Source organism: Biomphalaria glabrata, chromosome 7, assembly GCF_947242115.1.
Source record: "Biomphalaria glabrata chromosome 7, xgBioGlab47.1, whole genome shotgun sequence".
In the NCBI taxonomy this organism is placed as follows: Eukaryota; Metazoa; Mollusca; class Gastropoda; family Planorbidae; genus Biomphalaria; species Biomphalaria glabrata.
The window spans coordinates 30,686,286-30,710,648 of NC_074717.1; the positions used below are offsets into that span (position 1 = coordinate 30,686,286).

General features: G+C 32.0%; 1 protein-coding gene across 4 annotated transcripts; it reads right to left on the minus strand.

The window, feature by feature from the left end:
• Window positions 1-513: 513 nt before the first annotated feature.
• LOC106074406 (exocyst complex component 2-like) lies at window positions 514-24,118 on the minus strand. Of its 4 annotated transcripts, none has more exons than XM_056035625.1 (28): window positions 24,067-24,118; window positions 20,804-21,072; window positions 18,293-18,463; window positions 17,254-17,389; window positions 16,661-16,704; window positions 15,629-15,698; window positions 14,977-15,101; window positions 13,945-14,016; window positions 13,574-13,719; window positions 12,873-12,954; window positions 12,575-12,677; window positions 11,679-11,791; window positions 11,328-11,420; window positions 11,132-11,182; window positions 10,798-10,913; window positions 10,350-10,397; window positions 10,041-10,216; window positions 9,168-9,292; window positions 8,903-8,976; window positions 8,653-8,736; window positions 8,271-8,395; window positions 7,409-7,472; window positions 5,341-5,457; window positions 4,874-5,071; window positions 3,664-3,786; window positions 3,414-3,475; window positions 2,903-2,959; window positions 514-2,116 (listed from the first exon to the last, which is right to left on the minus strand). In XM_056035625.1, the coding sequence occupies exons 2-28, from the start codon at window positions 20,919-20,921 to the stop codon at window positions 1,996-1,998; spliced, it is 2,814 nt and encodes a 937-aa protein (XP_055891600.1). In that variant the 5' UTR covers window positions 20,922-21,072; window positions 24,067-24,118; the 3' UTR covers window positions 514-1,995. The 4 variants fall into 4 exon arrangements, with proteins under 4 accessions (XP_055891600.1, XP_055891598.1, XP_055891599.1 ...); XM_056035623.1 differs by having other exon boundaries at window positions 23,992-24,109; XM_056035624.1 differs by lacking the exon at window positions 24,067-24,118 and adding an exon at window positions 23,945-23,965.
• Window positions 24,119-24,363: the final 245 nt, after the last annotated feature.

A 24,363-nucleotide genomic window follows, 5' to 3' on the forward strand; every position in this document is an offset into this window, starting at 1 on the left:
ATAACGAGGGTGTCATGTGGTCAGCGCAATAACCAACCACCTTTACTTTTCTTAAGCTATAGTCAGGTAGCCATTACAGCTGGGTGGACTCAGAAGCGCCCAAAGGTCCCGAAATTAAAAAAATCCTAGTCTTCAACAAGATTAGAACCACTGAGCCAACGTGCCTCCAATTAAACACGTTAAAACGGCATTCTTACCAAAGTTAAAAAAAAAAGTATTTCTAAAGAAGAATCACATTTCATTTTCCAAAAACAAGGTTCCTTCGTGGTTTTTACAAGAGGATGGATTTAAATTTTAAGACATTGTTCCAAAAAAGACATTTCAATAGGTCTTCAAAAGAGCCGTTTTTGAGCCTACCGCATTCTCTTCCGCCAGAATGATCAAATAGATCCCAAGTGACGTACTTGGTTTTTGTGACGTCTTTTGTGTGGTACTATGTTTTAGTGACATAAAACTCTCTATGTGAGTGTGCCATCCTAATCCTAATGATGACACAAGAGAAGTCAATTCAAATGGAATGAAACTGTAGTTTTATTTAAAATATTATTACATACACAAATGCAATTTTTTTACAATCAGTGATACTAAATATCTGATGAGACGTTATAGTTAACGTGGCAAGGGGAGACTACTGTGAACAATTTTCAATTATTTTTCTCCCTTGTAGTGTATAAGAAATGAAGTTACCTCCCCTACTGGATGCAAAAACAATGTTAAAAGCTATTTATACATCATAAGTAAAATTGAAATACATCAACTTTCTCAATGGCATGTATAAAGACTTAACATACAAGCCTACAAATTTACAGGAGAATATAGAGAGCTAACTGGATAGAGATATGGAAGCAACAAAAGATGTACACTCAATTCAAAATGAGCAAAATATTTAAACAATCCTTTTCTTTTCTTTTTTTTTTTTTATGTTAAGTAAAGAGAGAGACCTATCACAATATTACAAGGTTTATCTCTCCTTTTTGTATTTAAAACAAAATTTATTAATTAGCACAAAGTGATTAAATACATGGTTAATTTTTTTATTAATTCATGTATTGTCATTAACAATCAATAACTGTGCAAAAATTTCAGCTGATACCAAGTCGGAGAAAAACATGTATAAGAGTACACCCAAACATTTGATAAGCAAACAATGAGTATTTCTAATATAGCATTTCAGTATCTTTGATCAACATTCTTAAAACAATCTTAAAAAAGGATCAAACTCTAAAAACTACACTTAAACGTTCATATCACAAATTTTCATATTAAAAAAGATTATAGAATACACAGTCAATGGCAACACACAGCTTTCAGAACAACTTTTTGTTTGCTAGGCGCTATTCAATGTTTACTTTTGTTCATTTAAATAGAACACAAATGTATACAATTATTTTATCACATTTTCACATGTACAAAATATTTCTAGCATCAAGATAATCACAAAACTGATTAATTTTTTTTATTTTTTTTACCAATAGAATCACTTGAGCTTTAAAACACAATTCTTAATTTCACTCTGCTCTGGCTAACTTTGTAAAAAAAAAAAAAAAAAATATGTACACAAAAAAAAAGGTACAGACTAGGAAGTACAACACCATGAAATTGAATACCTCAATCCTGTCTGGCCACATTATTGAATCCTCCAATCCTGTCTGGCAAACACTATTACCATGGATAGAGGTAAGCATAGAGAATATTTTCCTTTTATAAATGTTACATGTATCCAGAGTTGCCAAAACTTGTGAAGAAAGGACCTTTGCTTGTTACATATGTTGACCCATGTTTGTTGCAAACTGTTTTAGTACTTTCAAACTGGTTAGGAGAAACAGCAATGGCCTGGTCAATTTCTTTGTTTTGGGAAGCAATATTGTTACCAAACTAACTATGACATCATCCTGTCTCAATTTGGAAGTACTTTATAAATTGATAACACATATAAGTGCCAAGAAAGACATGAAGAACGTTTATTAAGTAGCCCACTCTCGAATGATCCTCCTACTAAACCATGGAGCCAAGACGAGCCGCCCTTTTAACTGTGGAGGGAGACAGTTCAGGTTGAAAGCACATTAACTGGATTTTCATTGTGGCACGGAACTTATCTAACAGCTGATCCACGACACTGTAAAGAATATCATTAAATGAATTTTAACTACATAAAGTCTAATGTTACAAAGTTATTTAAAACAAAAGATTTAAGCAGTTTAAGATAATTAAAATCATTCTGTACAAATATCACAACATTTTAAATTGTTTCAATCATATTACAGAGTAATACTTTTCATAGAAATTTATTTTTCTAAAAAAGCATGCATGCAGATATTTATTGAAAGTTGGAGAAGATCATTAAATGTTTAAATATCAAAATGATTTTTTGTGAATCTCCTAATTTTCAACTTTTTTTAAAGCAAAGTTACAGAATCAAGAAGCTCCACCAAACAAATTTTGTTTTTTTGTCCACTAATCAAAGTTCACAATTTCAAATGACATCATTAGTTGTTTGTAGTGGATGTAGAGTTTTCCATCCAAACCTTAAGGCTGGGCATGAAGCAGCATATTAAGTGACCAACAGTCTATGAGGTTTCCTGATGGCCAGCACAAGGATCAAATGACTTTGCTTGTTCCAAACAGACGCTAAGTGTATAATAAAACAAACTGTCATGTATTAGTCTCTGCTAGGAAATGTTGCAGGGGAGACAAGATGTGACTGGGTAATGAAGTGATGTGCACATTAGAGAATAGCTGGCTACCCAAATACAATTTCAAGGGGTTTGGAATGATTAACTCACTATTTACCCTTTTTTGTAGTCTTCAAATAGGCACAAGAATTAATGCAGGACAATGAAAATTATTTTAGCCAACATGTTTGATATCAGTGCGACAGTCATGTCAATATAAAAATACTTACGTTTTCCCTTCCTCTGACAGTTCTGGGATGCAGTCAAATGCTTCTTTAAAACAAGATCTAGACAAAAAAATAATTAATAATTTACAAATTTATTAAAAAAAGAATGCTATTTTTGCTATGTGAGTTAATTAAAGATTTAAACTTTTATAAGATATGATTTCTTTGCTCACAACATGAATTCTAGAACTGATTTTATTGAGATTATGACTGGTTAATATTATATTCTCATAATGCATTAGACATTAAAAATATATTTTAACAAGACCAAATGTCTTATTAAATTTTTCATTTTTTTATAATTATTAAGGGAATACAAAGTGAACTATATTATTCTTTTTTTTTCTTTACATTTAGATCAAGGATAAATACATACTCATAAGCCTATAATATACAAAATTAATCGTTACACCTACATACAAGTGTATAAATATAAATAGATTACTGTATCTACAAAGAATCACCTACATCTAAAATTTGTAATCACAAGGCTTCATTAACTTAAAACACTTACTGTACTTTAGGTGTGTTATAAATTCGGGTCATGCTGCGTAAAGCTTCTAATTCAAGTCGAGCCTGTAAAAAAAGTTAGTTTGAATTTGAGCACAGCATTTAACGCTAGTCATTCTGGGTAAAACATTAACAGGAAATTTAAAGTAAAAAAAATTAAAACTTTCCTAACTTAAGCTTTTATATAAGGGGAGAAATTTTTTTCTAGCGCTGTCATAAAAACTCAATTCAAATCAAGACAAACAAGGACTTACTTGTATAGCACCCCCTGCATTAAAGTCTGGGACACATTGTATAAGTCGAGAGAGCTCCTCACACACTGACTCTGTTATTTTCTTCATCACTCGCATCACAAACTTGGGGAAAATTCCATAAACCTGAAGACAAGATAATATCAAACATCTGTATTTGTAAGATATCCTAACTCCTGTTACATGTATAAGTATTCTTTTTGAATAGATACCAGATTGAAGAGCATCAATTTGGGCTGAAGCTACAATCACAATTTCAAGATTATCAAAATGCTTCTTAAATTCTGTATGCACATGAATAAAATGACCAAGTCTAAAGCACTAGCTTTATCAGTGTCATTGGTTTTCTATTTGTACTCAGATATTCAGTTGAGATTAGGCATCTATGGATTTGAAACAGATTTAATATCAACAATCAAAATTAATCAAAATGAGCCTAAAAGTGAATTCCAAATAGGTGTTTGAATAAAACACTGAAACCCTCGGGATTGAGGAAGTGTGCAAAAATGATTTGCAAGTAAAAAGAATCGCTAATGAAAATGTTTAATTAGACATGGATCAAATAAGAGCAAGAAAGTTTATGTTTAATCTAGATCAGTGTTTCCCAAACTATGTTCTGCTGAGCCCTAGTGTTCCACGAGGCTTGAATGGGTGTTTCAAGAACTACTGGAATAATTAACAAGTAGGCCACCATGTGAATTTATCTTAAAAAATAAGCAGTGTTCCATTAAATACTTAGAATATGCCAAGTGTTCTGTTAAATACTTAGAATAAGCCAAGTGTTCCATCAAGGAAAATGTTTGGGAAGCACTGATCTACATGATGGAAGAGCTGTGTAGTACTTCAAGAGCAACTAAATGTTAAAGTCAGTCAGAAAAATTTTAACTGGTCTCAACCATTTTGACAGAAGTGCAACCAACAATTATAACAGTACAAAATCAATGCATTAGTTCTCATTCTGAAAACTATTCAAGGGTAAAGATGATACCATCAGCTAGATATGTGTAAAGATGATACTATCAGCTAGATAAGTGTTAAGATGATACCATCAGCTAGATAACTGTAAAGATGATACCATCAGCTAGATATCTGTAAAGATGATACTATCAGCTAGATATGGGTAAAGATGATACTGTCAGCTAGATAAGTGTAAAGATGATACTGACAGCTAGGCAAATGCAAAGATAGATCAGCTAGATGTGTTCAACCCTACCTCAGCATGAACTTCTATCAGGCTCATGACAATATCTTTCAAATATTTGCGGACACCGGTGGGATTTTTCCAGGTCTTCCAGTTAAAACCACCTTTGTACATATTGACCTCCATGATGCCCAGTATGGGGTCAGCTTTCTGTTCTATGTAGCTAAGGAACAGCCTGTTGTCCAGAGCACTATAAGCTTCTTGTGCTGCCTGTAGATACATGAACACATCACTTGATAAGTTTTAAAAGCTTGTGTTGAGTAATGATAAAAGTCCTGGGCATTGTCAAGAAATTCAAAACTTGACAAATATTGCAAAAAATAAAAAAAATCTTAAGTCTCTTGAAAAACAATTTGCAAGGTGAATACAAGTTATATATTAAGTTATTTTTTTTTATTGAGGTTGGAAAGTAGTCTTGTTCAAATATTATATCTGGATTGAACAGACTAAGAGTATAAGCAAAAGAAAATGAAACTTACTTTTAATGCCTTCTCCATTTCCACATATCCATGTTTTGTCAAATTCTCAATGATCCGTGGAATCACGACTTCTATTGTGTGGTTACAATTACTTAACATGATGATCAATCTCTTATCCTACAATGGAGTCAATACAAACAAACTTTATGTCATGTACTATTGGTTGTAAATATTGTGGGCAAAACACATTGAAACTATATTCCATGATCATGGTGTACAGAATTTAAAAAGAAAGTACTGCACTGAAAGTATGAATACAGTTAAATAACTAAAGCTAATAAATAATGTAAAACAAAAGAAGACTGACAACTAAATGGATAAAACTAAACATTTTAGCTATTAACTGACAGACTTCACTCTTTACTTTGTCACGTATTATAAATGTCAAACTTTTAAGTTCTGTTCCTGTTTTAGACAAAATAGAATTACGACAGGAGGATCAGTTTTCTAAAAACTAATAGCATTGAATGTTTGTAAATTAGTCAGTTGAAGTATCTGATAGCATTGAAATTTTTGTGAATTACTTGAAGTATGTGATAGCATTGAAATGTGTGTAAATTAGTCAGTTGAAGTATCTGATAGCATTGAATGTTTGTAAATTAGTCACTTGAAGTATCTGGTAGCATTGAAATTTTTGTAAATTAGTCAGTTGAAGTATCTGATAGCATTGAATATTTGTAAATTAGTCACTTGAAGTATCTGATAGCATTGAAATTTTTGTAAATTAGTCACTTGAAGTATCTGATAGCATTGAAATTTTTGTGAATTACTTGAAGAATCTGATAGCATTGAAATGTGTGTAAATTAGTCAGTTGAAGTATCTGATAACATTGAATGTTTGTAAATTAGTCAGTTGAAGTATCTGATAGCATTGAATGTTTGTAAATTAGTCAGTTGAAGTATCTGATAGCATTGAATGTTTGTAAATTAGTCAGTTGAAGTATCTGATAGCATTGAATGTGTGTAAATTAGTCAGTTGAAGTATCTGATAGCATTGAATGTTTGTAAATTAGTCAGTTGAAGTATCTGATAGCATTGAATATTTGTAAATTAGTCAGTTGAAGTATCTGATAGCATTGAAATGTTTGTGAATTACTTGTAGTATCTGATAGCATTGAAATGTTTGTAAATTGGTCAGTTGAAGTATCTGATAGCATTGAATGTTTGTAAATTAGTCAGTTGAAGTATCTGATAGCATTGAAATGTTTGTGAATTACTTGTAGTATCTGATAGCATTGAAATGTTTGTAAATTGGTCAGTTGAAGTATCTGATAGCATTGAATGTTTGTAAATTAGTCAGTTGAAGTATCTGATAGCATTGAATATTTGTAAATTAGTCAGTTGAAGTATCTGATAGCATTGAAATGTTTGTGAATTACTTGTAGTATCTGATAGCATTGAAATGTTTGTAAATTGGTCAGTTGAAGTATCTGATAGCATTGAATGTTTGTAAATTAGTCAGTTGAAGTATCTGATAGCATTGAAATGTTTGTGAATTACTTGTAGTATCTGATAGCATTGAAATGTTTGTAAATTAGTCAGTTGAAGTATCTGATAGCATTGAATATTTGTAAATTAGTCAGTTGAAGTACCTGATAGCATTGAAATTTTTGTGAATTACTTGAAGTATGTGATAGCATTGAAATGTGTGTAAATTAGTCAGTTGAAGTATCTGATAGCATTGAATGTTTGTAAATTAGTCACTTGAAGTATCTGGTAGCATTGAAATTTTTGTAAATTAGTCAGTTGAAGTATCTGATAGCATTGAATATTTGTAAATTAGTCAGTTGAAGTATCTGACAGCATTGAATGTTTGTGAATTAGTTGAAGTATCTGATAGCATTGAAATTTTTGTGAATTAGTCAGTTGAAGTATCTGAATCAGAATAATGTTTGTAGTAGATAAGGTCTGCTACTTTGCATTAACTATTTAGTTACTACCATTAAAACATAGACTTTATTTTCTGAAAATCTGTTGAATTAATTTAAACTAAACCCAGACTTCATAAATGGTTTTCTTTTGACTTTCTGCTAGAATGCTTTCCTAAAGAGAAAAACTTCAAACTTACCAAGGATGGAATGGGATCATCATGTTGTTCTAGCTCCATGTCCTGTCCAATGGTGATCTTAACACTGATACAAAGATTTTGTTTTTAATACATAAATATACTGGCAGACATTTCTTTCAACTAAACTCAAGCAAACAGTTTTGTGGAATCAATTGAAAAACAGAAACCTAACTTATGAAAAATAAAAAAATAAGTAGAATCATCATTTTCAAGAGATTTCAACAGATTTTATACATTTATTATAATTTGTTTGTTGTGTAAATTTAAGATGTTCCTTCAGAAATGAACATTACCACAAACATCCTGCAGAGGAGGGAAGTAGTCAGAGTTCAAATTGGGGATCATTGAGACGACAGTTGGAAGTACATTCCACAAAACAGGGCAGCCATCGAGATAAGCTTAAATCTAGACTCAATTCGTTATGATCTAAGGATTAAAGCTATGTTGAGTTCCACACAACTGCTCAGATACTCAAATAAACTTAATAAACCTGTCTCTCTTTTGAAAGCACCAATGTTTGTTTTGATAAATGGAAATATGTCATTCCATGTCTTCAAATTAACTAATTCTTAATTCTACTAGCTATGTACCCTAACAACTTAAGCTATAGCTCTGGGAATTAAAAATAATAGTAACATGAAACATCAAAGTAGATTAATATAAACAGAATATCTTTTCCATTTAATTTCAAAGTACAATCTACAAGTCTAAAATGGTAGAAGCTTTCAATCTTCTAGAACTTAGTAAACAAAACTTGTGACTGTGAGATCAAATCATTTGAAGAATGAATGTAACAAGAAAGTGTTCCCAGATAAAACCCAGATAAGAAAACCTGTCACAAAATGACAAAGGCTCAACTCACTGTTTGTTTTCAGTTTTCTGCAAGGGAGGTGTGAAGACAAGTTGTTCCATGCACACAGCAAAAGCTTGGAGCAGCTGACTACATAGCTGTGTGGCCTCTTTCTGAATGGGTCTCTGGCTGAAGATCTGGTGAGCACAGCATACATTATTTACATTGGAATCTAATTGGACCGAAATGTATCCGAAACACAAATAGAGCACAATTTTAGCTAATACAAAATGGCAAATACAAGCATTAAGATGATAAACATAGCTTTTTGTCAGTACAATTAAAGAAAGTTCATAACAATGTCATTCTAAAATTGTAAGACCTTAATTTTGGAGAGCTCAAGTCAAACAGATAGTTGTTGTGGGATGATATAAGCTCTAGCACAGGAACTAACCTCAGGTTCAGGAGCCTTGTTCATTACCACTACCTCATGCAGGTGTTGTACTGTTTCATTCACAATATTTTCAAACAGTGCTGGCTTAAGATGGAGATAAAAGGAAGGAAATTAAAATATTACTTTTACTTTATTCAACATCTATTTCTTTTTTTTTTTTTTTCAAAATCTATTTCTCAACAGACAAAATAAATTTAAATGCTCCTTAAATTATTTGGAAAGAATTTTAAATATTGGAACAAATCCTTACCAATTGAGTAGTGCCCCCTGATTCATCATCTGTTTCTACCACCCAAGTTTCTTTGGTGTAAACATTTTTCACATCTGTTGAGAAGTTGTTAGCAAAACTTTTGGCTCATTCGTAGATGTATAATAATACTTGCCATATTTATTTTAAACTTATTTGAAATGTGAAACACAATGAAGATTTTTAGAAATAACTGCCAAATATCTTTCCTACTCCCCCAAAATAAGTGGATCAATAAATTTAAAAACAAAATATCACTGTTTGTTACCCATGATGGCTTGTTTGAGCAATGTAAACATACAGTTGGTTCGCATGTCAAACGCAAGTTCATTGAGAACAATCATCACAGAGTCGCTATTTGAATCTAGAGCTGATAACGTGTTAGCACAGTTTCTGAAAGCCAAGTTCAAATATGGTTTGACAAATAACTGTGGTGAAAGTCAACTATTATTTTGATCAAGAAAAATTCTATTAAAAAAAAAAAATTGACAGGCAAACAACTGTGGCATAAACAAAAAAAGGCTGCAGAGAAGTTAACTAAGCAATTTTGATAGATGCAGTAAACATTTTCTGCAGAAGAAAATGCTAATTAAATTAGTAAGAAAAATCTACTTCATTTTTTTTTTAATTTTACTTGAAACATTTTCAACAGATTCTACTGGACAGACATTATTTCTATTAACTCATTTCTACTTTCACTTTTTGTAATTAAATATCATTGTCAGGGGTTAAAGTCAAAAGTCAAGTTTTGCATGAATACATCTTGTTGTGCTATGAGACTGTGACCAAGATTTCCATTACCAAAACCTTTATGATGCTATAGAATTAAAAAATATTTTTTATAAATTAAATCTTTGGTAGAAATCACTTATTTGTAGCAAGTATTTTTTTAAAAAGATCTTTTATTTACAATATTCCTGTTTTATATCAATAAATTAAATGAGCAACCTAAAGGTTAAACGTTCTATTTACTGAAAATTACTAAAATTTATTCAACATTGAATTGCTTGTCAGAAAGTTTTATAATTTTATACTGTATAAAATTACAATGTTTACACGATAACAATAGATTTAGTTTCATGACTTTTTTGTGCCATTATTGTTAATTTCTGTTAGTCATTAGTCCAAATTCAAAACTGACCTAATGTTTCTAACACATGTTGGTAACCAAGCCCCAGAGATATGTTCTGATTTGCCAGATGACGGCCAAACACCAAGCTTTTCTCTCTCATTTTCAGACATATTCTCCAAAGACTCTGGCAAGAACGCAGCCCGAACAAAGTTTGCAAAGAGAGTTATGATTTCAGTCATCATTAGCTTCAAGAACAAACAAAAATACAGAATGTCAAGAGTTTACAAAAAAACAAAAAAAAAAATCTAAAAATAAAAAAAATAAAAAGTAACATTAAATTAGCAAAAATACACAGACAAAAACAAATTATAAGTGTACCTTCATTTTCCCATGTTTGCTGGTATCAATTTTCACGCCTTTCTCTGACTATTCAAGAAAGAATAAGAAACAGATAAAGACTGATACTATAAAATTATTGTACAAAGATTTAAAATTGTAATTATGAAAACCAATTAAAAACTAGTCAAACTAAAAATAGTAGCTCAGTATGAAACTTTGTTTTGGGAAGATGACCTAGTGCTCAATGGTTCTAGTCATGTGTCAGACTTTAAAACCCAGACTAGTTTCAAACAATTCCCAAGTTTGTTGAATGACATGGTTTCTTTAAAATAATTTCAAATTTGGAATTCTAAATTTTTTTGTTTGTTATTTCATAGTAAAATAAAAAATATTAAAAAAATAAAAAAAACAACAAATGTCTTCCATATTATATTGTTCTTTTTTTAGAGAACATTACAAATTTATGTTCTTATTCAAGTTTGTCTACCTCACGAGTAAAATAACTTTGTCCTAGCTTCCAAAAGTCAGGAAAATGTTGCATCATTATATCAGTTATATCTTCAATGAATAAAACTTTCTGTGGTGTTTTAAACCTCCAAGAACCTAGAGAAATGTTTAAACATGATGCTTTAATTATTCTTGATTGCTACAATACAAACATTTAATATTATGTTTTTCCATAACAGATATGCAAATTTTAAAAAATTTAAACAAATAAAGAAATAAAAAAGCCAGAACAATAAAATGAACCAGATTTAAAATAAAAAAAAAAAAAAAAAAAAAAAAAAAAAAGGCAGTAGAATGAAATGACCCAGATTTACCTTGGTGATCAGATGAAGAAAGAGAAGAGAAACTTGACTCCCGTGATAAACCTGGATTGGATAGATTTACACTGTAGGTAGGCCTAAAAAGTGCTTGTCAGTGACATGTTAACTTTAAATGTTACACTAGTAGTTTTCTATCACAATAAGTTGTTTTTTTTAAGGCATTAGAATTATAAGTTAATCCATTACATACCAGACTTGGTGGGTGATTTGTTAGCTCGACTTAGAGGTTTCCACTGATTGTTGCTTTGATTTGATGCTAAGTTTTCCTGGACACAGTTCTTTTCTGTAAAGAGAACAAAAAAGTTAATTGTAAATCTTCACTCCCCATACAATCTTAACCATTTTGTTTGCTTTTTCACAGACTGGATTAGAATATCAAAGTATTCAGTATTCTTACTTTAAATACTACACCAAAGTATAAAATACTACACCATAGTATGGAAAGTACATACCAGCAAAAAAAAACATGACAATTATGCTACAAAATGCTATGGAACTAACAATCAAAAGTAGATTAAAATCCCTGAAATAATCAACAAACCTTCTTCAATATGGTCATCTTTACAATCATCCAGAAGCTCAATTAACCACTTCTGTTGGTTATCTAAACACTCCCATGCTGGATCTCCTTTGTACTCCAAGCTGATTAAATATCTGAGAGAAACAATGAAATATAATAGTACAATAAAGCATAGCCCAATATTAGTAGTCATTAGAATAAGGATTACATCAGTGTGATTTCAAGACATCTCAAGGTTTATCTCTAGTATGTTACAACTTGTGCACTGCCATCATAAGAGGAGATTATATCCAATGGAGAGTTGTGCCTAGCAATGAAGACTTACATAGTGTTGTTCAAAGCATAAACATAGCCACAAAGCAAAATAAAAAAGAAAGTCAATAAATAAATTCATGTCTCAGACCCTCCACTTGTTTATGCAACTCTTCTTTGCCCATAATGTCACCAAAGCTTTTAAATGTATGAAGAGTACTTGGTCCTAATCCCAGATGCCTACTTAAAAACAAAACCAGCACTTTTCAATTTTTTTCCGACATTATTCAAGTAAAAAAAACTCTGTCCCTTGACATGCCTCGAAGCAGTGCTGTGACAGCTCGCCTAACCAAATCCCTCAATTTCTCCCAGTCAGCACCTGCAGAATATCAAGAGAGAGGCCAATCCATTCTTTTATGTTGGACAATAAAACTATTGTTGCAAAATTCCTTCAAGAATTTTTTTTTTTCTCTGGATGGAAATAAGCAAGACAGACCAATAGAAGAATAAAAATAAGTTACAGTTCTGTGATTTTCTTGTGTGGTCTACATAGAAAAGTGATTCCCTTAAACTTAACACAACTTGTGCAGCATCAATTTAAGAACTGTTGGAAAGATCTGGTTGTAATCTTTGCATGTGAATGTAACCTCTGACCCCTGACCTACCTGATCAGTTTCTTCTGTTCCTCCAGTGTATTGTGTGGATCTTTCAATCTCTTGTACAACATGTCTCTAAAACTTGAGATTCTTTTCTCCACCTCTCTATACACTGGAGTATTAGATACATCAAATTAACTTACTTTCATGATACTAGAGATATATTTATTTAGGACACTATTTGTTTAATATTAACATTTTAATAAACTTAACTTTTTTACATCCTGAAAAAATGGAAACTTAGTGACCAAGTTAATTTTTTTTTTTCATATCATAAAGGGGATAACTTCAGAAATTCAAGAAGTACCTTTTTTAAATATTTTGATTTCTGTGTCAGCAAAGAGTGACTTGGCCTTCTCATAGTCATTGATCACCATGTTGTAATCTCCCTGGAATACATCAGGAAAGCAAAAACATTTTTAATTCTGAAAAGTCGAGTATAACACAAGTAAACTCATTGATGGAAATATTTGTTATAGAATAGCAGAACAGATAGAGAAGCTAAAGACACAAGGATTGGGTCAGTAAGTAAGCTGGCCATGTAACACTATACTGAATGGCATCTTTCATGCCATCACAATGTGGCATTGTCCAGCCTGACACAGTGCAGGATGATGCGGTATCTGGGAGAAGATTTAAGGTGCTCAGCAAATAAACACAACTCTGAGTCAGGATTCAAACTCTAGTCCCTACCCTATGATAGGTAGTTAAGTAGTTAATGCCCTCAGCCACATATCCCACAAACAGTGAACTCTATTTGATCATCTTTAAGTTTATACCGTTTTAGTATCATAATTAAAAAAAAATGGTAGTCTGCATTAAATAATTGATACACAGAAACAGAGAAGACACCAAACAAAACAGAGAAAAAAAAACAGAAATAGTTTTGTAGGTGTATTTTAAGAGGTAATAAGTATTTGGTACTTTTAAATGTTAAAAAAAATCTAATGAAAAGGTACTTGGGAAATGAAAAGGCTGAGAAATGCTGGTCTATTTTAAAGTACCAACTTTTTGTATGTTCCTCTGTATGTTGAGGGGCAGGTGGAACAGGAAACGAAACTTCTGTATAACACTGAGAGCATTCCTTGTCGAGTCTGCTTTATCTTTACGACCTAAGACTTCTTGGAAAAGACCATCAGCACAAGATTTGGCTTCTGTTGGTAGAAAAGTTCAAACATAGATTTATGCAACATATTGAGAGTTTCATAACATTTTTAAATCACAACATTTCTTTAGAATAAAATATTTTGTAAAATAAATAAACTAAATCTGTATGTTTCAAGGCTAGGTTGTGTAGGTCTTAAGATACTGTGCACAGAAAAATAAAAAAATAAAAAACATGAACAAAAACAAAACAAAAATAAATAAATAAAACATACGCATCAGAAGCACAGCATATGAGTTCATACAGTTACCACGTATGTCGTCTTCATTGTACTTTTTATACATTTCTGAAATAAGATATCAAAATTAAAAAATTTGACAAAATCAAAATCAGCTAAATATTTCTCCCAAGACTGAATATGTGATAATGTCAAGGAATATTTTTTATTTTTTAATACATTTAGCCAGAATGACAAACTACATTTTAGAAAAGTGAAATAAATAGGACAATAGCCAAAAAAATAATGGTATTTAATACTCATTTAAAAGTGAAGTGGATTTAATAGATTTCATTAGAATTCTAAAGTTTGTCAACATATAAGTCTAGCCCCTCTCCTCACAAATGAAGAGAATGGAAACAGGATCACTATGGTCATAGGGCCTCACAATGACTTGCTGACCACTGTTAAAAAATGCAAACTAAAACTTTATGGCCACAAGGTCCTCAGGACCTTCAGGGAACAGTGCCAAGAAAAAGAAGAAAATGCAGATGGAGAAAGTGATGAGGAGACAACATTAAGGAATGGAAAGAACTGTCATTGAAATCTCTATGTAAATCTACATGACTAGACTAACTGCTTTTCTTAATAACCATTTGTCCTAATTACATGTAAAATGTTTCTACAAAAAAATCATCAGAGCCACAAATTCTAGTATTCTTAGATTCAACATAGCTGTACAGCTGTCCATTGACTTGAGCAGAAGGACTATACCACTGGTTTTCAACAAATTTTAATGAAAAAAAAAAGTTTTTTTAACACCACATAATTTTCCACATTCGCCTGATGTACATGATTGGGAAGAAAAAAACAACTGAATACTAAAACAGTTAGCATGTAAAGGTTATTTAGGGAATAGGACATTGTTATTTAGGGGTTTAAAGTGTTAGGGGATGTGCTGTGATACTATTTATTACCAAAAACAGTGTACATATATGAAGTTAGATATAGTGACTCCACTTTGTGGAAATTCTATTTTGGGGCAGTCTTGGAAAGTATCCCTTGCAAAATTTAGGAAACATTATATACCTGTTAAGCTGTCCAAACAATCTAAGATGGACATCAAGTTTGACCTGACAATTGTAATGGGGCCTTCAGATCTCTGGCTGGCCTTTCTCTTCATAAAGCTTAAACCAGCTTTAAGATCTTCAAAACTGCAGGAAAGAAAAACAAAGCATAGGTTTGAACATAGCACATCTATTTGTTAAGATATTACTAAAAGTGCTAATTATGAATCAAATGACACAAAAAGATTGATTCAAGATTAGGAGGCCACTCATAATAACAAAAACCTTAACCAACTCATTAATTAGCCATTACTGCAGTAGTTCTATTAAAAGTTAAAAGGCCTTTATAAGCCAGAATTACTATATCAGCCCAGTGGATATAGATTAGCAGATTAATTTATTGACACTAGCCTAAGTTGAAAATTTCTGTATCAAAACAGTATAGATAAATTAGGTACTATGCTAACAATTAATAGTCTTAAACAAACTAAGTACATAGAAGAAGAACTTCATGAGAATCTAATTTGTCTCTATTTGAACACTTCAATGTAAACAAAAAAAATAGAACCAAAGAAAAAAACTGCAATAAGAACTAGGCTACCATTGTATACTGAAGTTGAAATGTAATTAAAAATAAAAGAGCTAGGCTAATGAATTTTAATTCCATAACTTACCTGGCATTCTGGTGATGTTCCAGCAGGTACCAACCAGGTGAAAAATTCTCTAAAGACATGCTACCTGATGCTGTGAGAGAGAAAAAAAAAGGTTTTAAATCACACCATAACAAGAATGTGTACTCCACAGTCAAGGAACACAAAGCATGCATTAAAAAACAACAACCAGAAACCAAATTGTGAGGTTGCAATTTATTACTAAATAAAAATCTATTTCAATTAAAACAGACAAGAAAAGCATTGATGAAATTTTCATTATTCTTGGGTATGACCAGCAAGTCTTTTTTTTTTATTGGTGTCTTGGCTTGATGTGTGTATATATAAATCTGCATTCTTGGACTAAGTGTTATAGCAATAATAATGATAATTAATATTTCAACAAAAAAAAATGTTTGATCAACCGAGAAGAAAAGAGAGGAGTGAAGGAAACTAATCTACTCAATATTTCTCTAAACATATCAGACTACAAGAAAGGTAATTGATGGATTAAAATATCTATTTCATGATCTATTTAGAACAGTGATTGCTGCATTTGGTGGATGTCTTCAGACTGATTCATATGTGTATATGACGAGAAAAAAATCAATGCAAAACAGATATTCAAATGAATGTTTTAACAGAGAATGTAAAGAGGACTACACTCAATAGTATTGTAAATAAAATAAGGCAATTAAAGAATTGAAACATAAATGGAGTTGAAGCTTTATGTGATGAAACAAATTATGACAAGTCACATCTACTAACAGCAGCACTGAAGCACCAAGGTTGGTGAGAGAAGAAGGGGAAGAAACTAAGGTGAAAAAAAGAAAAGCTCAGTGGAGGACTTGAGCCACAGACCTTGAACCAGCCCCATCACCAGTACCTGGTCACTGCTAGGCAATGGGGTTGGTACTTCAGTGCTGCTATTTTTAAATGTTACATGGAATGTTATTCATGAATTTTTTTTAAAAAAAGGGATAAGATAAAATATGAGGATTTAATAAAAAATAATAGTCAAAACTTTATGAAATATTTGTCAAAACTATCACCTACCATCATGGAACATTTCCAGCAATTCATCTTCAGTCAACTTGGCTCTGAAATCCCAAGCATAACTTTTATAAATATAATTTATAATATCATTAGGTCTCTGATGTTTACCATTTTACAAAAAATTGTCCATTCAAGATTAAAGAAAACTTTTGAAAGATGAAGCTTTCTTGCGTGAACAAGACAATTTTTATCAATGTTTAACAAAAAAACAAGGTATGAAGTGTAAATCCTGCTACAGAAATTAGTGAGAGGCCAACACCTTTTACTTTAAGATGATAGTCAGTTGTGACAGGGTTGTGAAAATAGTCCAGTGCTGTGTTTGACCCAGACAATTAAGTTTATATGAACGTAAAACTACAGGCACAGATCAAAAGTCATCAAGGTAAGATGTAAAATCAAAATCAGGTGTTCATATTTATGCATATTTTGTATTTTAAAAATATGGAAGGTGTGAAAGGTTCCTGAATATTGGCGAATAGCAAGTAGTGTTTTATAGTGCTGTGATAATACAGATAAATAAGCAGATATACATTTTGTCATTTCACTTTCAAGAGAGTTTTTAAAAAAATGACAAGTAATTATTGCAAACATACCTGTCTCCTTCATCTAATATACCAAGTGGATCATCCTCTTCTTTAGCAGCAGCAGATGCTGTGGGTCTACCATGGTCAAGGTTGGGCCTAACAGTCTGCGACTCATCAATCCATACAGCAGAATCTTGCAGTGGTCCTGGATGGAATGAAATTCATTAGTAAGCTACTAATTAAATTTGTTATAAATGATGTAAAAACAAAATGTTGAGAAATAAAGGTCAGTTTACTGCCAGGAGATAAAAAGGAAAATGGCATTTGCATGATTTTTTTAAATTGAATGTGACACAAGTTTGTAATGGAAGCACTGAAGCTCAGGCAATAAATAACTTCAAAATGTATTGAGCATCAACACAAACTAATATCAGTTGAATAGCAGCAGATAGCATGAAAGAAACAATGCCTAAGTAACTGTAGAGAATTGCATTTGAAACTAAATGACTGCTCACCTGTCTACATTTTTCTTTCTTTATATAATCTAAACACCCAACTAAACGACTGATCCCCTGTCTACATTCCTTTTTCTTTATATAATCTTCTAATACACTTTTCTAGATCTAACTTTGCCTTTCAACTATTCCTTATCACTCTCTTGCCATGTTTCTTGATCTCATTTGATTGGTCAAAATTTGACATGATTCCTTTGGACTTTTGAAGCCTGGAAGTAATATTTTTGTCCATCAGTAACTCCACAAGTGTGACACATTGGGCGTGGCTCAAAGTACAAGCCCCAGCAGTTTGAAGGAATCAAATCATAAACCAAATCATAATTAGGAAATATGAAATGCATATAAATAATACAGCATTTTCCCAAAATAGAAATCTCAATTTTCATTGTCACATGGCCACTTCTCATCTCGTTTTTAGTAATAATTTAGAAAAAAAAAAAGAAATTGTTACTAGTAAGAATGCAGAAATGGATTTGCAATGGTTAAGTGAGTGCTGATTATGTTAATTATGAACAATATATACATAAAAGATAAATAGTAGTAAAAAAAAAGTAAAACTGTTGAGTCTAAATAATTATTCAATGAAAATTTACCAATCTGTAAGAAGTATCCTCTGAAGCCCACTGTACAACTGCCTTTGCCACCTGACCGAGTAATGGCAATGATGTCCCCTTTACCTTTACCTGGACCTGTACGAGCCACAATTTTACTGGACGACTTCCACTCTGCTGACAGCAGGCAGTCCATACCACAAATTTTTAAACCTGTAGGTAAAATAATTGTGTTTACATGTGCTGAACAATTAATACTTTGTAATTCTACCAAGAGGAAATGTTGCTTTTTTTTAGCCTTCATATTATAAGAAGTATTTTTTTGTGAATACTTAAAAATCAGCCCTCTTATGAGCAGCTATATAGCATTTATGGCATACAGTTAAAACCTGTATTAAAGTACAAAAATCTGTCAGATAATATATAAATTATATTTCATATTTTCCTACCAGTTAAAGAACTGTGTAGTTGTTATTTTTTCTTCAAATCCAATACATTAATTCAAGTGTGTTTGTGCAAAATAAAAAGGAGGGGGGAGAACTAAACTGACCCTGAACATCAAGTTTTAAAAATAATTTCACCAGTCAAAATATAAGAAAATAATATTCTTAAAATAAAAATCAACCAAATATGAATTTATTTTATTTTTTATTTTATTTTTTTATTTCTTCAGATAATTGAATAAATGGATGACTGCCAGGTCATGTGATATGTGCTTTGGACTATCATCCCAGTGGGCAAGTGTTAAAACCCTGCCTGCTTTCATTGTGGGAGATATGCACTAGGATATACTAATCTTCATTTTTGAAAGAATGTCCAAAATGTATGAAATAAAAAACAAACAATGAATTTACTGCAAAAGAAACACATTGTTAATGACTAAATAAACTAGATAATGTTAATTCAAATGATTTTGTGATACTCTAAATTTAGAAGCATATCATACCATATATCATTTAATTTCATCTAACGTCCAGTTATTTCATCCCCAATTAATTAATTATTTTTTTCTAAGTCATTGTGTAATGGTGTTGTTAAGGCTTTGACTTTCTTTTTATTTCTTCTCATTTCTGCTTATTTATACTGCATGTTGATATTTTTGACATGTACTTATAGTGTTTATAGGGTGTCACACTTTTGTCATGTAAATAAAATACATATCTGAAATATTGTAAGGTGCAGCACCTGAGTGGTAAAGCGCTTCCAAACTGGAGGGTTCCAGGTTTCGAATCCTGGTGAAGACTGGGATTTTTAATTTCAGGATCTTTAGGGCGCCTCTTGGTCCACCCAGCTCCAATTGGTGCCTGACATTAGTTGGGCAGTTGGTCATTATGCTGGCCACATGACACCCTTGTTATAAAGTGGGACACAGAAACAGATGACCTTTACATCATCTGCCTTATAAACAATATGGTCTAAAAGGGGAACTTTTTTTTTACTTTACTCTATTTAAAATATTGCTGATGTCATAAGTTTTGCTAATAAATTTTTTTGGGATAAAAAGATGAGATAATGAAATGACCAGGGATAAAGAAACTGAAGATTAAGTGACTGGGATTCTTATGTAGCACATGGTTCGAAAGGAGAACTTTACTTTACTCTATTTGAAATATTGCTGATTTCATAATTTTTACAAAAATTATTTTTTTCATATATAATAAAATCAGAGACAAGAGAATGAAAGGACTGGGGATGAAGTGACTGAAGATGAAGTAACTGAAGATGAAGTAACTGAAGATGAAGTAACTGAAAATGAAATAACTGAAGATGAAATGAATGAACTGAAGATGAAGTGACTGAAGATGAAATGAATGAACTGAAGATAAAGTGACTGAAGATAAAGTGAATGAACTGAAGATAAAGTGAATAAACTGAAGATGAAATGAATGAACTGAAGATGAAGTGACTGAAGATGAAGTGACTGAAGATGAAGTGACTGAAGATGAAGTGACTGAACTGAAGATGAAGTGACTGAAGATAAAGTGACTGAACTGAAGATGAAGTGACTGAAGATGAAATGACTGAACTGAAGATGAAGTGACTGAAGATGAAGTGACTGAAGATAAAGTGACTGAACTGAAGATGAAGTAACTGAAGATGAAGTAACTAAAGATGAAGTGACTGAACTTAAGATGGAGTAACTGAACTGAAGATGAAGTGATTGAAGATGAAGTGACTGAGCTGAAGATGAAGTGACTGAACTGAAGATGAAGTGAATGAACTGAAGATAAAGTGACTGAAGATGAAGTGACTGAAATGAAGATGAAGAGACTGATCTGAAGATGAAGTGACTGAAGATGAAGTGACTGAACTGAAGATGAAGTGATTGAACTGAAGATGAAGTGACTGAACTGAAGATGAAGTAACTGAAGAAGAAGTAACTGAAAATGAAATAACTGAAGATGAAGTGACTGAAGATGAAGTGACTGAACTGAAGATGAAGTCACTGAAGATGAAGTGACTGAACTGAAGATGAAGTGACGGAAGATGAAGTGGCCTGGATTCTTATGTAGTACAAAAAAACAAAACCCAGTAAATAGTCATGTCCCTCACCTATGAGATCACGAGGATCATTTCCTAGATTTTCACCTCTAATAGTTATCCTGGTTCCTGGAGGGCCCTCTTTAGGAGAGACACCTGTGACAAGAGGTTGATTGTTCCTGGGCGTCATCTTTAAGGTGTTATTAACTGTAACTTAGTGCTTATCTGAAGTGGAAGGCATCAACAATGGGTGTCAAGTTTCTGACCACTACTTCATTTAGATTCAGTCTACTTATAATAGTAGTACATTTAAAAGTAGATTCTAAAAGTTTTTTTTCAATCTGAAATAGAAATTAGAGAATGTGAAGAGATTAGAGAAATAAAAAATTAGATTCAAATTAATTAGAATGTATGCCTAATCAAATACTTCAAGATTCTAATTATAGAAGGAAAACTCTTCATAATTCAAGTACTCAACTTCCTTTGTGTTTAAAAATAAAATAATGACTGTAATTATAGGCAGTGTGTTGATTAACAATTCATATTATGTGAGCATTTAGCTTTAAAAAAGCATTACCAGTTCTTACTAATACATTAAAGAGCTTATTTTTAAAATGAATTAATTAACAAAAGATAATCAATGTCTTATTTGTATTCTATTAACTAGAAAATTTGTATAATATTATTATTAATATATTATGCATATTTTAAAACATAAGCAGTACTTTTAAACATTTTGTCATATCAGATCTAGACTTAATTACTAATTCATAAATATAGATCTTTAAGCAAATCTAAAAAGGTCGAAAGATAGAGCCTCAGTCTAAGTAGTAGACCTTAAAATAGACCTAGATTCAGGTCTTGTAACTTGTACATAACAAATATATATATATTATAATTATGATATGATGTAGACAGTAAATGAACAAGCAAAATTTTGCCCAGATCCAAAGACAATCAGGAGTATTAGGGTCTCTATTAAGCAGCTATAAAAATGTGATATCAACTTGGAAGTTAGTCTGTAGAAGTTTCACTACATTAGCTACATCTAACTGAAAATTAGCTAGTAGCTTAGCAAGTTCAAAACAAGTAGCCAACTAGATCGCTGATCTATTAAATATACCTTTAAAAACTAAATCTAGATCTCTACTAGATTCTAAACTCTAGATCTAGATCTCTGTGGCTTTTTACGTCTTAAGTAACAATATTTTCCTTTGCAACTTCTTGTGTAACTAACGAGGCCAATCCTTGATACACAGCTGCGGTTACAGGCTGGACATATATAATCACCAGGCACAGTTGCATTTTTACCCTTCTTTCTGCTGCTGTTGAGTATGGCATCTGCAATCCGAGACCCTACCTTTATGCTCTCTCTCTCTCCATGTGGATCTATCCAGTGCTACTTTTTCCCAGCTGCTAGTGTCAATTTTGAAGACTTTCACGATGCACTTGCATACATCCATACACCGCAAAAGTGGGCGACCAACGGCTCCCCTGCCTTCTTTTTCTGTTAGAGCGCCATACACAGAATGTCTTGTAGAAGTTGACATACTGGCATTCTACGAACGTGACCAAGCCAGCCAAGGCGTCTGCTGCTGATAACATAGCACCTGGCACCCTGCTCTTCGTAGCACTTCCTCATTGGTTATTTTATCTTGCCACCTTATTTTAAAGATCTGCCTTAGGCATCGGAGGTGGAAGACATTCAGCCTTTTTTCCTGCCATGAGTAGGTTGACCAAGTTTCACTTCCATATAGCAAAGTGCTCATCACACAGGTCCAGTAGACTAAAGCTTTAGTATTGTTAGTAAGCAATATTAGATGTTGTCCCACACTCTTTTCTGCAACCGTGACATGGTGCCCATTGCTTGGGCTATCATGTTGTTAATGTCTTTATCCAGTAGAGCATCATTGGACATGATGGAGCCAAGATAAAAAAAATAGTCAACAATTTCTCGTAGTTGGCCATTAATTGTTACATGAGTTACGTAACCAGATCTAGATCTAGTCTGTAGAATTGTAGAATGATAATCTAGTAGAGATTATGTAAGACAAGGGATCGCAATGAATATGTATACATATAGATCTACTCTAGATATATATCTAGTTTTGTTAAAGATTTAGATCTAGATCTAGAAGTCTAGAAACTAGAACAACAAGTAGTCAACCTAGATCTTCTATCTTACTAGATCTAGATTAGCATCTAGACTAGAATAGATCTATGATGTCTTCTAGATTACATCTACTAGAGTCTAGATTAGTAAGTAGATCAAGATCTAGATCTAGTACTAGACTTTCAACTAGACTACTACTACACTACTGTCTGAGTTAAGTGTGTACTATATCTAATCTAATCTAATTATCAAGATTGAAATGATATGATCTATTAAATCTATACTAGTATAGATCTATACTTTTTAGTGACTATATAGACAGTATAGACATAGATTTTATATTTTATAGAATACTAGAACTAGGACTAGATCTAGAATAAATAATTAGTCTACATTGACATTATTGAAACTAAAACATAAAGGCACATTCCTTGTCCCATATCATATATGCTAGGACAAATTTGTACAAATACTCCTTCTTCCCTAGTGCTATTAGAGCATGGAATGGGTTGCCTGAGCTAGCCAGGAAAACCAGTGACTTGGCAGAATTTAAGTCATTGGTTAATATGCATGACTAAATGCGTGACGCGTAGAACGTAATCATCTTCTTTTTTGAAGTAACGTCTGTATTATATAAGAAAAAACATTCACATTGAGTTGATTGAGTCTTGACTATTACTAGAATTTACTAGATAGATCTAGATCTATTATAATCTATAGTATAGTCTATAATAATATTATAACTGACTACACTATAGTCTATATACTTTTACTTAGACTTACTAGAGTAACTAGACTCTGGAGTCTGGTCTCTAGACTTATATAGTGGTAGATATAAAAATAAGATTGAAGTTGAAGATGCTAGATTCACTAATCACTAAGACTAATTACTAATGTCTAATAGTAAGACTGGTGTCTCTAGACTGTAGTCAGTGTAGAGTCTGTAGAGTTAGAGTGACAGAGTCTAGGCCCTAGCGACTTGAGTCTAGAATCTAGTTCTAGATCTAGTCTGAGTCTCTAAATCTGGAGTCTGGAATGGATTACACCTACAATCGGACATTAGTCACATTATTTGCATTTAGACTCTAATCTAGTATTACCATCTAGATTTATTATGTAAATAAAAGATGGTTTATAGAGTCTATACCGAGATATGGATCAATTCAAGAAGACTAATAATTTATTTTTGTAGGGTCAAATTCATTTTGTATAGTTTATTTACACATTTATTTATGATTTCCTGCTCATTTGTTTGGACCGGAAGTAGGCGTTTACTGTTGTTGTTTTTTTTTATATTTCGCATCGCATCATATAGATCTATCTAGATTATAATTAATATGTTCCTCGATTGTGCTATTTTTTAGGATTCTTATATTAAAAACCAATGACTTGAGCCTTGGCAGAATTTAAGTCATTGATTAAATGCCTTACTAGATTGACATAGGAGCATGCATAAGACGTAACCATCTTCTTTTCTGAAGTAACGTCTGTATTTCATAAAATAAGATTTTCCAGAGGT

What these genes read in the sequence shown, in the direction of transcription:
- LOC106074406 (XM_056035625.1), bottom strand. Translation starts at nt 20,921, where the DNA reads ATGACGCCCAGGAACAATCAACCTCTTGTCACAGGTGTCTCTCCTAAA. An exon ending in AGATGACCATATTGAAGAAG is followed by an intron (nt 11,421 to 11,678) that starts GTTTGTTGATTA and finishes TTCTCTTTACAG; the next exon opens with AAAAGAACTGTGTCCAGGAA. An exon ending in CAGGGGGCACTACTCAATTG is followed by an intron (nt 8,737 to 8,902) that starts GTAAGGATTTGT and finishes CTCCATCTTAAG; the next exon opens with CCAGCACTGTTTGAAAATAT.